The 14,901-nt window shown below is 40.4% G+C and overlaps 1 protein-coding gene across 2 annotated transcripts; it reads left to right on the plus strand.

Annotated features, from left to right (window-relative positions):
- The first annotated feature begins 284 nt into the window (after window positions 1-284).
- On the plus strand, window positions 285-14,599 carry LOC144632552 (ras-associating and dilute domain-containing protein-like). 2 transcript variants are annotated; one of them, XM_078491218.1, is made up of 15 exons: window positions 285-743; window positions 1,158-1,347; window positions 3,318-5,227; window positions 5,694-5,728; window positions 6,101-6,347; window positions 7,319-7,717; window positions 8,577-8,727; window positions 9,438-9,575; window positions 9,699-9,750; window positions 10,904-11,091; window positions 11,399-11,701; window positions 12,400-12,839; window positions 13,296-13,361; window positions 13,721-13,794; window positions 14,015-14,599. In XM_078491218.1, the coding sequence occupies exons 1-15, from the start codon at window positions 495-497 to the stop codon at window positions 14,112-14,114; spliced, it is 4,542 nt and encodes a 1,513-aa protein (XP_078347344.1). In that variant the 5' UTR covers window positions 285-494; the 3' UTR covers window positions 14,115-14,599. The 2 variants fall into 2 exon arrangements, with proteins under 2 accessions (XP_078347344.1, XP_078347345.1); XM_078491219.1 differs by having other exon boundaries at window positions 9,702-9,750.
- The last annotated feature ends 302 nt before the right edge of the window (window positions 14,600-14,901 follow it).

Raw genomic sequence — 14,901 nt, forward strand, 5'->3', positions numbered from 1 at the left:
TTCAGTAAATTGCATATTAAATTATTAACGTAATACAGTATGTTATGTATTATATTTTCGTAAGTACTTGTTTCGCTAATATGGTATTGTTCAATTTCGCTGTTTTACCTTATTTATTTATATAAACAGTTACTTATATCCAAAGACCGTTCAAAGCATTTTACAGCGCTGTTTAGAAATAATTTCGCTCGTTTTCCAAGTGTTTTGTGACAAGTTAATCTCTTTGTTGTTTTGGTGCGTAAGCGATCGCTTTGTACAGCCAATGGTGTGAAAACTTCATAAATGTTGCATTGTTCTAGAACCAATGATCGAAGCGTTTGTCAAACAGCAATCTAAAATATCTCTCGCTTGTCAATCACCTAGCGCCGCTGTGCGGTGTGTGCACAACTTCCGATTCGTGAAAGATGTTGAATAACCGCGCACTTCACCAAGTCTGGCTATAAACCATTCAAGTTCATTCTCACTGGCAGCGTGCGAATGGCTTTTGCGCGCCGATGGATGACATAATACAGGATCAGGAGCCTCAGGGTTTATTTTCGAAGCGTTCATCGTCGAATATTCTCTCCGATCCGAGGATTTTAGCTCATTTACGGATCGTGGCCGAGGAGGCGCAAAGCTCAGAGAAGGACCGCGAGCAGGATGAGGAATCGGAGCTGCAAAACACGAAACGCGAGCTCGGGCTAAAGATAGCGGCATACAATAAAGGAAACCAACACGGGGCATTCCGACTGATATTGAAGGAGGTGCGTGCACGCAGAGCGTTGTCACGAACGATATATATTGGCGAAGGAATGTGTGCTTATATCTTAACAATATGATAATTTAGAAATCTGTAGCACACTATTTTGCTCGTGTCTCGCTTGGACATAGACACCAATAAGTACTTAAAATCCGGCCGTGAAAATTGAGTTACTGTAACAATCAGATAACTTTTAAAATTAATCGCTCGGTGGTTGACATTTTACGGTTCGTAGAATCCTATTGAAGTCACAGTGTCACTGGCCTGCATGTAGCAGGCTTGACGGAAGGTAAAATTGCATTTCCGATAAATCGTATTAGACCTGCAGTATAAAAGGCGTTCGGAATTGCTTGCATGTGAAGCGTGCTTTAGAACACTTGATCACCGATGATGTATAATACTGTTCTTTCACTTTCAGGATTTAGGCTTCGAAGGAGCGTTACGTTTCTACTTTGAAGACGGCAAAGAAGAATTGACAAAGGCTCTGCGGCTGACAAACAAAACACTGGTTTCTGAGTTGTTGCCGACGCTTATCGAAAAGTTCAAGCCTGATTTGCTGAACTCTGCGATCGAGAAAAAAGCTAAACTGTACGAAGTCTACGAAGAAGGTAACAATCTGAGACTACCAACACTCATAACTAGACCATAGCGAGCAAACATTATGAAAGCGTTGTGTCCTTCAAGTATTTTTTCAATAATTACCGGAATCGAAATTTACATTGAATGTATTTCAGTTTTCTTCAGCATTGAAATCAAAACACTTTACATGTGATATTTAACTTAATTACCGCATGGCGATGGGGGTATTTCAAAGCGATCACTTAAACAAGCTTTGATTGGTATTTTTTTCTTCGATTTTCGCCACAACTTTATAATGCCAATGATTGTTTTGCGTAAAGTTTGTAGTGTTTACATTGTGGGTCATTCCAAACATAGCAACGTTGACAATCTTTATTGCAACTCCTGTGAGCTAAACACGGAAGAGAAAAAATTTCAATTGCGAGTTCAAAATCTTTGTATACAACGTTTAATTCACGGAAAAGCGTGGAAAATCCATTCAGAAGTGCTGCAAGTATTCACAGAATGGGTATTATTGTGTGTAATTGAAACTTGATGGAGCGACTAATAGCTTACCATTATTAAATAGCGATGTTCACAAGCATTTAATTGGCTTCATAAGGGTACATTTTGGATTGTACATGTAAAGCAATTTTAACATATTTTTTACCTTACGAAAGTGTAAATTCCGGTTCATTTTACATTCTAAAAATTCTTATGAATTCTTAAGAGGGTTTTCACAACATAGAAAACATACTAGAGGAAGGCTGTAAAAAGGTCAAAATAATTTTTACAATTCACTGATAAGCTGTAGATTTTCAGGATTTTACACATACTTCACAACGGCAAATTATGAAGATAGTAAATTTCGGTAGTCTACATTTTCCTCATAGAGAATTTCTTAGCTGTAAAAGTCGGCTTTTTTCTTTCCTTACAAATTTACCTGTTTGCAAAAAATAAAATGAAAAAGATTGTTATTGTTTGTAGTGGGATTACAGCATTGTGGAGTGGGTCTACAGATCAGATCTGTTGCTTCAATGAAATATTATTCCCAAGTGACTAATTTGTTCTATGACAGAGTTGTTTACCAAACATGTTAGAGGAACAAGACAAACACCAGACTCAATGCTGTGTTCCTTTATCAATAAAATTCCAATATACACAAGTTTTACCAGGAGTGCTAAACATATAATTATCTTTAATATATCGCAATGCATTGTTAAGCAGAGATCTATGTTACAAGAACAATGAGAATTGTGTACTAGCTAAGGGACCACCAATGAACAGTAAAAAGATATGCAGAGCGATCAGACTGGAGATTAATTGTCATAATTTTCTCGAGCTTGAGACTGCATTGATTATGTACTCTCAAGATGGCTTAGGAAATCTCTGGCAGAGTCTTGAGTATGTGAGACATACATCCACTCGTGAATTAAGAAGTTTGTCTAATTATAATCTGAAAAGTGCATAATACTAATAGGAAACTTGAAATTTTACAGCTATTTAGCCTTTCACCCCAAGAGCACCAGAGTTCAAAACTGAATAAATCTCCAATTTCATTTATCAAATTACTGAAGAACAGATAGCGCCACTTGCAAATTACGCTCAGTAGCTCTCATTTAGTTTTAACATACTTTTAACTAGGGTGTCACCCATACTCATTACGTTAGAACTTACTACCTTTAAGGGGCCTAGTAGCCACACCTTTGTTGTCCACGAGAGTGATTGTATTTACTCAGAGCTACACAAGAGATCACTGATCCTGCAAGTATTTCAACGATTTGCACTAACACCGTAGCTTACAGCAATGCGATGGTTTCGCTTTGCCATACAGTTTCATAATTTCAATGGCATCGAAACTGGCAGAGGCTGACTTGGGTCCTTTAAGTTGTAGAGCAGGGTAAATAGTACTGCATAAAAGTATGGCTCAATAGCTTTGATCTATCCACAGACTTGAAATTTAAAACTACATTTAATTGATTTAAGGTTACTTAACGCCCTTTTATTAATTCTCTTGCAGATGAAATCTGTTTAGATCCTTCAGATGCTCCTCTTGAAATTGCATTAAATGCCAAAAAGCTTCCTAGATTTGTTTTGCGTTTGGATTACAAGAACCCTCCCCAGACATCTGTCGTATCAAATGGTGAAAGCATCGTAAACAAGACATCAGTGGCTAATGGAACAGCATTGAGTAATCGTCCTACAAACCCCAGCTTTCCTTCTCCAAGTCCGTCACTGGCCAGCACACGCACTGCTGGTAGTGACAATAGTTCCACCGGTAGCTCCGCTGGGCAGTCGCAGTTTAGGAATGAAAGCCCTGTTCCAAGCAAAAAGCTATTTACAAAGTCGAAAACTCCACCACTAGCTCACAAAACAATAAATGATAAAATGCCTTCTTCATCAAGAGGTGACAAGAAGAGAAACTTTTTCAGTTCACCGCGAAATGCTTTCGGGATGTTTTTTGACGGAGTTGGAAATCAGTCTGATCAGAGTTCCCATGCTGCAAACAAAATGGCCCGTTCAAAGCACAAAAGGAAAGGATCTTTAGGACGTCTGAAAATCAAGAAAAAAGGAGAGGAAAAGACACACACTGAACTGTCCACTGAGCAAATGGCTCCTGGTATTCTTAAGGTCTTTGGAGACCATGTTTCACCTGGTTCAAACTACAAGAGTGTGCGAGCTACTGAGATGACTGCTGCAGATGAAATTGTTCAGCAGGCCCTTGAGAGGTATTCACTGTCCAGGGAAAAGGCTTCAGATTATGTGCTTTGTGATGTGATTGGATACTTTACAAAAAGGACAGGCAGCGTTAAAAGTCCCGAGGAAGACGCAGATAAGTGGATAACAGAGTACGCCAGGGTGATCAGTGACAAAGAGAAACCTCTGGTGCTTCAACAGTTGTGGAAGCCAATTGGAGGATTTTCTCGCAGGTTTGAACTACGAAAACGAAGTGAAACACAGGATTTATCATTCTTTAAACCAAGGGGCAGTGTTGCAGTCATGAGAGCTGCATCAATGCGTGAAGCTTGTGTACCTCCAAATATCAAAGAAAACCGCCGAGATACAGGGCAAAGTGAGATGTCGCACATGTCATCAATATCAGGTGAAGATCGGTTGTCAAGTATTGGTGTGGAAGAGGCAGGGAGCTCCGGACGAGCCTCCATGATTGCATCGCCATTTATTGCACCTACAGACACACCCTATCTCCTCCTTCTTAAAGGCTGTAGTAATGTTGATGACTACTTATACCACAGACTAGATGAACAATTAGCAGTGGTTGGTCACCCTGTTCATCATGGTGAATCAGACCAAGCTCCTGATATTGTACTGTTTGCTCCAGATGTTTTACCTCAGCATTGCATTTTAAGTAAAAGAGTTGAATCATCTGCTCCAGATTTTGAACAAGAAGACTATGATGTGAATTTTGCTGTGTATTTAGAACCTTCCATAGGTGCCGATGTTTGTGTAAATGGTGCTGCTGTTTCGTCACCAACTAAACTCAACCCGGGGGACCTAGTTTCATTTGGGAAGCATTACTATTTCTTATTTAAAGATCCCTCTCAGGTTGCAGATAGTTCCATGAAATTAGCTTGGGTTAATAATTTGAAGCAATTTCACAAGTTGCAAATCTCACAAAGACTTCAGAGCTTTCGTGATGGAAATGCAGGCAGTGCTGAGACAAACGTTGTGGATGTTGTTGGCATTCAAGATGAGCCAAGCAATGGTTTACGGTTGTCTTACTTGGCACAGGACGAGGATGAGATGCTTGATATGATAATGAACATTGTAGATTTAGCAGGAGACGGCTACAAGTTGTCTCCAGCATATTTGTTGATCATGTGTATTGAACATTCTGCAAAGTATCACACGGAACTGCAAACAAGGCAGCTTCTCATCAAGATGTCAAATGCGATACAGACTGTTGCATCAGTAAGTTCAGCAATTTCGTTAACCCTTTTGTGCCAACATTGATTTGAACCTTACTGTACTTCTCCACTATTTTGGGACACCTACTATAAAGGGGTATATCCTACAGATATAGCTGCCTCTCATTGCTCCCAGCAATGAGAGGTGGCTATATTTGCAGGCTAATAAACCAGGTCTTACTACTGTAAATTTGATCTTGCACATGCAGTAAAATGCTAATATTTGTAACCTTCAGTCAGGGAACACCTTCCATCATTCCAGTAAATAAACATTGTATTTGTAACCCCAATTATGCTCCTGGGACATCTCATAAGGGGTCACTGTGTAATGGCCTGACCACACACAAACTTTGTTATTAATTAGCTAATAATTTTCAACTTTGGAAGGCTGCACTGCCTGCAAGTAAAAACAAATTGACAATCAATGATATCATTTTTTATGGAATCTTTTTGTTCTTTTCCTTTTTTAGGAGAAGACAGCAGAAATGTCAAAGACAATAGAGAGGTATGGGGTAAAGAGATTATTTGCAGCTGTTATTGTCAAGTTCATGCTTTCCAATTCATTAGTACCTCATAATTCTCTTTTAACTTGCTTTTGGTTCATTGCTGCAGAGGTCACTATCATTTCATTTCAGATAATTTTTTTTGTTTAATTGATCAAAAAGATAACTTTTCCCCTAATCCAATTTATTTTAATCACAGTGGTTTCCTGAAGAATTAGAATTGATTAATGACTTAATAAGGATGTCTGAAGCGAACTCTATTAAAATATTTATTGTAAGCTCATTTTAATTTAAGAGGTCAGGTCACAGATACCAGAGAAAGGAAAAAGCTGCACAGTTGTAATGAAAATGAACATCAAAATTTGTTCCAACAGAACAACAATTCCAGAAAAAGCATTAGAAGAGCTTCTGCCTCAGCTGCGTCCAGTGGTGTTTTGGATGGGCAATTGTCTGGAGATGCTGCCATATCTTCATGCTAACATGTCTCAGTACATCAAAGATCCTTCTCAAATTGCTGAGTATGGTGATGAAGCTTTGGTCAACGCTGATGAGGAACTGCTCATGTTTCTTGAAGAAGTTATCATTTATACCTTTCAGCAGACTGTCTACCATCTTACTAAGGTAACAGCATGCTGAAATTATTGTCGTTTGATACTCTGATATAACTGTTGGAGTTTAAACTGTTTCTAGTATGCAGGAGGAGGTGCCCAGGAGGGGACTACCATATCAAAGGGATGGGATTTTGTTGTCTCACTTTTGGGTGAAATTAAGCTCTGTCTCTTTGGTTGTTTTTTTTTTTTTTTTTTCCCTTGTTTGTTTTGGGTTGCAGATAAAAAATAAAATCTGGGGGGGGGGGGGGGGGGGGCCCCCCCCCCCCCCCCCCCCCCCCCCCCCCCCCTCCCCCCCCCCCCCCCCCCTTTCCGTAGCGGTTCTCTCCTGTTTGTTCCATGCCCATTGCGAAATATAATGAAATGTTACGAAATTTCACTCGTTTTCTCCCGGTTCCCGCCACCTTAAAAATCCCGCTTCCCGCCCCTTTTCTCCCGGGCTCCCGCCCCCCTGTCCCCCCCCCCCCTACTGTGATTAGACATGAAAAACAGCATCTTTGAGGGGTCAAAAATAGCTTGAGCCACACCCAGATTGGTCTTCTTTAGCAGTAGGGTTTAATACACATTATCCGAAAGGCATTTCTATGGGAGTCCTACCACCCCCGCCCATCCACCCCCGCCCCCTTGGAGGAGGGATGGTCACCCTGATCATATAAGTCTAAAGGATTTTTTTGGCGACTTAACTTCTATGATGTCTGCAGATCTTTGTGCAGACCTGTGACATCATATATATTGCTGCATTAATATAAATTACTTTTAAAACTGGTGTACATGTAATATTGAAAAAAAAAATTAGGTAACTTGAAAATAAAGTTTGAATTTTGCAGGTTCTTCACTTTTTTTGAAAACCGAAAATATGGCAAAAGTGGTAGAAAAGTTTTTATTCTTTTTTTCTGCTGTATTTGGGACGACATGGGAGAAAATTAAATATTAATCTGATAAATCAATCAACTTTTAAAAGCGTACCTGCCTTTTTTCTCTCAGGTTTTGTATATTGCCCTTCCCGCCATTTTGGACACGAATCCATTCCAGGACACAGATGAAGACAGCGAGAAGAAACCACAGGAAGTAGAAACTGTTATCAGCATCTTCCAAACCACTTTCGATGTTGTTAAAGCGTATTCCGTCCACCAAGACATAATTCACCAGCTCTTTGCATATTTATTTTTCTTCACAAACGCCTCCTTGTTCAACACGTTGATGGAGCGGGGAGCTGGGGGCAAGTTCTACCGCTGGGCGAAAGGAGCGCAGATACGGGGCAACCTGGATTTGTTGGAGAGTTGGGCAGCGCAGGTGCAACTTCAGGACGAGGCTAACGAGTATTTGTCCAGACTTTCTACCGCAGCTGATTTGTTGGCCACGCCCAAAGTGCAACTTCTACAGGTTAGTTCCTATCTTCTTAGCATGTTTTCCACACACCCAAGCAGTAGTGGCCTTACATAACAGTACTCAAAAAATAAAAGTAATTCAAAGGCAAAATTTTCGTAAGGTGCAAAAGTGACGCGAACTAACGGGAATTCGACTAAAATGGATTCCTTATAACTGATTTCTGAAATATTAACAGTTCGTAATAAAAGGTACCCGACAAAAAGAGCGCTTTCCCTTTGTATGGAGAAACAAGTTGTTCCGGAGAAAAAAACAAATGTCACCGGCGGTCCTTTCCCCTGGAAATTTACGGGAAAAATTACTTTCATAGGTATTTTTTTTTCTCATTTGTACAGGAATGCTCGGAATATCACTGCACTATTTTGCATTTTTGCACTATCACCATGCTCATCGATAAAATACGCGGCTGTTTCGGTGAGAAGTGAAAGGTTTTCAAATGGTACACACTCGTCCCGTTCAATTGTGTTTGTTCCATTTGTCGGAAAATTCTCACCGATTTTTCCACACAAATGGAAAGCGCCTATGTTTTACCGGTTGATGTGTTTGAAGGTCAGATGAGATTACTACATTAATCTTCAAAGCGTTATTAGCTTCTCTTCTTTTCTGAGGCACCTGAAGACGATATAGTCAAAGGATTATTACCATTATCTCTGGGCGTCATTTTATTGACCGCGCGTCCGTTTGCAGCTTTCAAAATACGGTAATTGTGTAGTTAACAAACGGCATTTGGCAGATGGCATACGGCATACCAGCACATGTGTAGTTAACAAACGGCATTTGGAAAACGGCACGCGGCATTTGTGTAATTAGCAAACAATTAGGCAAGGTTTTGATTAGTGACTTCTTCTACTTGAAGGCTGACTGGTTGACAATCAGAAGAGACTTCCCAGCACTCAACCCGGCTCAAGTGCAGCAAATTCTGGGTGAATACCAACTCGGTCCAGGCAAGTCCCGGCCAAGAGGCTGGTTTCCCCCTCCAGAGGAAGTGGAGCCCGCGCTCCGTACAGGTAAGTAATACATCGATAACGAGAACAAAAGTTCCAAAAACTGCGTGGCACTAGAAAATTACAAGTGAAATAAAATAGGGATGGAAGGTGCCAAAAAGGGTTTTTTAAAAAGAAACCAAACTTTTCGGGCAATAGCCCTTCTAGGAGGTATGAAGTAAGTAGAATTTCATTCTAAAAAGAAGAAAACACATATCATCGCTTTGCTTCCCTAAACATGTTTAGTTGTTGCCACTAAGCAACTCGAACAAAGAATAAGGGATGGGTACTTTTATACGCCATGTGAAGTATTATTTTATAAATACAGCGTTCGACTGCTAGCAGATCTATTAGCTTCTTGCACTGAAAAAAAAAGAATGTTTTCAACGCTCATTCTAATTTTTTTGGGTGGTCGTGTTCTGTACACCTCTTTACGTACATCCCTGAACTTTGCGCTCCATCTCAACGCAGGCTAGACCCTTTGCGAGTTCGTTGTATCGTAGCCTGCGTTGCAGACAAACAAAACCCCGGGTTTTAATAGTTCGCCTGCAACGCAGGCTAGTTATATCGAAGTTGCACTGTAAATGGTATGACTTTTTTCCCAGTTTTCAGGTCTACATGTTTTTAGACGAGTAACATGGTTAAACTACTAAGTATGGGCAGACTGAAATGGCCTCAATTCTATAACCGCCTATAGCTCAATACAAGTTAAGCGTAGTTTCTTTTTTTCACAGCGGACATCTTACTGAACTTTTCGGAACATCCCCCGCTGAAACTACCGACTGAAGGATTTGTACTGGACTTTGAGACGGGACCGGCGGATCAGTCTTTCTACCACTACCTCGATGCGGTTAAACAGGCGATGAATCCAGGTAATAAATTAGAACTAGACATGCTTCGAGAAAAACCAACGTTTCTAAAGACTAACCCGAGTTATCGAGAAAGCGAAATTAATGTTTACTTTCCCAAATAATCAAGGTATTTTTGTTAATTAGCAGATCGTAGTACTACAGAATCGGACATGACAAGAATTAATGGAATAAACAGGTTAGTGATCAAGGTATTTTGCACCTTTGATTGTAGTTGTTGGAACAAGTTTCGTTTCCGGGGAAGTTTATTTGACTGTTTCAATTCTTCAAAATTCGCGTCGCCTTCAGAAAGCCTTGTGTAGATATGTAACGATTTATTAAGTCATTTTTTCTTTAAAATTACCCTGAATAGGAAAGAAATCTCGGAATAACATCTTGCTAAAGTAGGAAAAAACAAGGAACAAGAATGGTTATGATTGGGGAACCCTGAGACAAATAAGGAACAGAGAACTTGACAAGTTTTTAAAACCGGTTATCAGTGAGGCACTAGCTCTCTTAATTAGGATAGGGATAAGACACATATTGAAACTACAGTAGAACCCCTATTAAGCGGCCACCCTCGGGGGGTTGGTGCGGCGGCTTATTGGGGGTTGGCCGCTTATTAGGGGTTTGTAATAAATTAATATAATATTTTAAAAATATTTATTTTTATTAAAAAAAAAAAAAAAAAAAAAAAAAAAAAAAAAAAAAAAAAAAAAAAAAAATTTTTTTTTTTTTTTTTTTTTCCCCCCGTCGGGTGGGTGTTGTTTAAATATTTATTTATTTATTTTTTATTTTTTTTTTAGGGAAAAAAAAAAAAAAAAAAAAAAAAAAAAAAAACACCGGGGGGGGGGAGAAGGGGGGGCGGGGCGGGTGGGGGGGGGGGGGAAAAAGGTTTTTTTATTTTTTTTTTTTTTTTTTTTTTCTGGGGGGGGGGGGGGGGGGGGGGGGTATTATAAGGAGATAAAGTAAACGTAACTTCAAAAACTACTGTTAAGAACGTTTCTTTATGGCCACCCCAGGGTAGAATTAACTGGCGATGTAGACTATTCACAGCCCTTCATTTTCTCGCATTTTTCTTCGATCGTTGAACGCGGAAAAGAATTTGCGAGAGAACTGGATGCTTCGCTTTCTTTTTCCTTCGCGTTCTTTTGCGTTGAAAAATAGAGAAGCTGGGCCAGAATAGTCTAGTCTGTTGTGGCCCAGCTTCTCTGTTGTAGAGAGATGGCCTTTTAGTTGTTTTATTCAGAGCTAAATGTGTGGATCGGCGCACGGTGGGGACTAAAAATTCTGGCTGTTGTAAAGAGATGCTGTTAACATAAAGTAAACTGTACATGAATGTTGTATTACAGGGTCCAGCAACCGGAACCGGAAGTGAGCCACTCGGACGTGATTCGTACTTCGTCGTTGTCACAGAGTCAAGAACACGTGCCTGATCTGGTAGTCTCTCCAGCCTCGCCTAAACCCAACACACCCACTGGAAAGAAGAAGGAATTCACATTCGAGACTGTCATGTCCAATTCTCCTCCATCGAGAAAAGGTAGAGAATGGCATAATATGATAGTTGATGGTGTAAACTTCGTATAGCGCAGGCATAAACTAATTTCTTACAGCTCTGCTTTCACTCAAATGCCCTAAGTAGGCATGGGTATCTCAGGCCAGTAAATTAAAGTGCGCTAAAAATCGACCAGCGAAACAAAATATCTGAAACAAGCTATTCAAGTCATATCTTTGGTTTTGAATGAGTAATCGTTTGCTCCAAATGTGCGAAACGAAAAAAGTACTACGACAAATATTAGGGTCGTTTCTCCAGATTTTAAAATTAGCGTGGCTGTTTGTCTCATTAGAAAACGAGACTGTTGGACCTCGTGACACAAGATCAGCCACCCCAGTTGAGAGAAGAGACAGTCCTCCAAGAAAACAAGAAACGCCACCAAGCAAACCAAAAATCTCAGATCCGACAGCGAACGCGGAAGTTGTCCAAGGGGGAAAGAGACCTCTTGCCAGACTGGTGTCCGGCCAAAACTATACAGTGACCGCCAGCTATCCAGGGAACCGTTTAGAGGGCCGTGATTCCGTGGGGTCGTCTGCTGAGGACTCTTCTGTGGTTTCTGCTAGAGCACTGAAGAAAAAAGAATCAAGGAACTCAGGTAGAAAGAACGTTTTCTGCTTTGTTTCCTTTACTAATTGATCTGTTTAGCATACCTCTCTGGAAGGTTTCAAGAGGTCCATTTAGTTTCATCCAATTAAAAACGGGGAGGAAAGTTATGACGTCAGCATGACGTCTTTGGCTATTTTGGAGCAAACTCTTTAAAAATGGCGAGCTCAGTCGGTTTTCGAGATGGGATTTATATGACAAATAAGTATTTATGACTCTTAAAGGGACTGTATCACGAATTTTAGCCAAATTTAGGCATCGGAAAATGGCAACCAAATTGGGTGAAATATAAGAATAGCCACTTAGAACAGTTAAGGAACATTCTCAATAACGACAGCAAATACAAAAGAAGGTACAGATGGACAATATTTGAGGAAGACTGAAACGATATTTGAGGAAGATTGTGATATGGGTGTTTGAAATACTGTTCGGCTGAACAGTTTCAAAAGTTAATCTCGGTTGTTCGTAACTTTAAATATTATGCCCAGGAGACCTATTTGGTTGTTATGAAGCTAGGGTTTTGTCGATTTGCATGTATAGAAGTAATTTCTTCGCAAACATAAAGTTTCATAGCGAGTATTTGTCAAAATTTAATAAAACACACTAAACTCAGGCGTGACACAGTCCCTTTAAGTTCACATCCACATTTGCGCAACAAAAGATGACCGTTTAGTTATTTATGCTCGTCAGATGCATTTATTAACGAACCTATAGATGAAAACCAGAACGTGGAAAGGAGAGCAGCTTCGCCTTACACCAATGACAACTCCAAATGGGTTGAAGTGACAGGCGCAGTGACACGTGATGCCGTGAACAACGTGGACGGGTTATCCGTGCTTCCTGTGGACGATGTGGAAACCAACGAAGAGCTGGCTCTTCAGATAGCCATGGATCCCACAATTGAAACTTCAAAGGAATTCGACGAGAGAAGAGCACTGCAGAAGGCGAAACTCTTGAGTCGCTTGAGAAACGAGTCCGATGTCGACATTGCGGATATACCAGAGACTGCGAATGGTTTCCAGGCCAAGATAGAAGGAATGAGGGAGACTGATGACAGACAAGATGACGTGTTTATTGTCGAGCTGGAGAAAGGAGATGACGGGATAGGCCTGGGACTGATCGACGGATTGGTAAGGGGTTATTATTTCTTTTTCAGTGCCTCGTGTGCTTTGTAGAATAGGTGTGACCCATTGGATTGGCTGAGTCGCACAACTTCCCCACACTTGCCACGCCGCTTGCCACCAATTCCATGTTTTGCGGGGACCTTTAAATGGACAATTTACGAGTTATGCTGAAGGTTCCTAAATATTTCAGTCTTTTCAGGGCCCTAGTCTCAAAGGCATTTTGGGCTCGCAGGCCCAAAATAAGCCGGGGGGGCTCCGGAGCCTCCCAAAACGGGCTCTGGGCTTTGAGGCAAACAATCTTAGGGCTCTACACTCCACAGTAAAGGGCTCCAAGCCGCAAAACAATGGGGCTGCAACGTCCAAGGCGAAAATTTTAAGGCTCCCGGGCTCTGCTTCCCCCTTAGCCCCACTTTGGCACACCTGCCTTATGGCTGTCTTTTAACCGTTGAATTTCATTTGTAGTACACACCATTACGATCGCCAGGGATTTATGTGCGGACGCTTGTGGCAGCAGGCCCAGCTATGAAGGTCAGTTAAACCTAGCGATAGCCTAACAATTTCTCCTCTTTGGTTTCCCTATACTATTTGAGTGTACAAATGTCAACTTTACGTGAATCCCACAACACACAATCTTTATTGGTTGAAACTTACGCAACATACAAAGCAATCTTTTGGTATCGTATTAAGATAATTTGTTTACATCGTTCCAACATCATGTGCCAAACTCGAGGACCTGCATAGATTATTCACCACTGTGTATAAAACAGTGACTTGAAAATACTAAGTATTTTTTTCAGCGTTTTTTTCCCAAAACTTGCCCTGTTGAATTTATTTTTAGAAGAGAAAAGAGAATTTACGAATTTAAGGCTGGTTTCTTTTGTTTGTAGGATGGTCGCCTCCGTCTCGGTGATCGTATTCTTGCAGTGAATGGAACAAGTCTTGTCGGGGCTGATTATCAAAGGTAAGTGGTCCGAAGTAATTTGTATGACTGTGCCGAAGAATAAGCGTATCTTTATAAGACACCATTCTTGTACTGCCCACAGGAAGCCCATGAACAATTCTTATGCGGTTACCCTGTGCTCCGACCACCCTAATAAATGTATGCCCAAGAGTAAAATGTTTGCTGTATTTTAGCATTGAAAAAGTGTCAAAATGTCAAGTCAACTTTTTTCTGTTTTCAGTGCCATGCAACAGATCCGACAAGCAGGAAAACATTTATCTTTCCTGGTGGCGAAGTCCGATATTCATGTAGCAATGAAGATAACTGCTTCCAGCTGCTGATACTCTCCCGTAACCATAGCGATGCTACAATCACGTGACGATGACGATATTGGAGGTGACTTGTGCACTGAAACAACGAGCTGCCTCCATAAAAAAATATTAAGAGTTCAAGTTCAAGAGTTGTAGTTTTCGAATTACATTGGACAATAATGAAGACATTTTTCGTCATTTTAACACTCTTTGGACAGTTTTAAACCATGCTAGTGCTTTTATCGTCTTTTGCAGACAAATTTTACTCAGCGTTTCACAAGAATATAATATTTTTGCTAACTTGCCTTTCTCGCAAGCAACGCATTTTTATACTGTTTGTATCTGTGTAAGAGTGGAGAGTGCATATTTTAAAGCCAGTTTACAACACATTTTAGAGTGATGTGACAGTTAAAGTCGTTCTGCATACCGTAATTTATACTCTTTTCGTATGTCTGTAAAGCCCTTGGTTGTTTATATCGTGCTTTGGAGTAAAAATACAGAATATATTAAACGCATTGTATTTATTCAGCTTCCTTTGACTAACTTAATTTTTTTACGCTTTTTCTGTTGACTATGTTTTCATTTCCTTGACTTCGATCCTGTTTGCCGCGGGCGCTCTTGGGGAAAACTTGCTTCTCTCCAAATACCAAACATTGTCTGGATAAGGCGGATACTAGATTTATTATTCCACTATTGCGCCATTTTACCATATTAGGGCTAAAATGCGCAAAATATGCCACGTTATTATACTGTACCACAGGGCAAAAATACGGAAGTAGCCAATCAGAAGCGCGATCTACTGTCCTGATATCCTACG

The sequence above is a fragment of the Oculina patagonica genome, chromosome 12 (assembly GCF_052425735.1).
Source record: "Oculina patagonica isolate OP01 chromosome 12, crgOcupat, whole genome shotgun sequence".
NCBI classification, from domain to species: Eukaryota; Metazoa; Cnidaria; class Anthozoa; order Scleractinia; family Oculinidae; genus Oculina; species Oculina patagonica.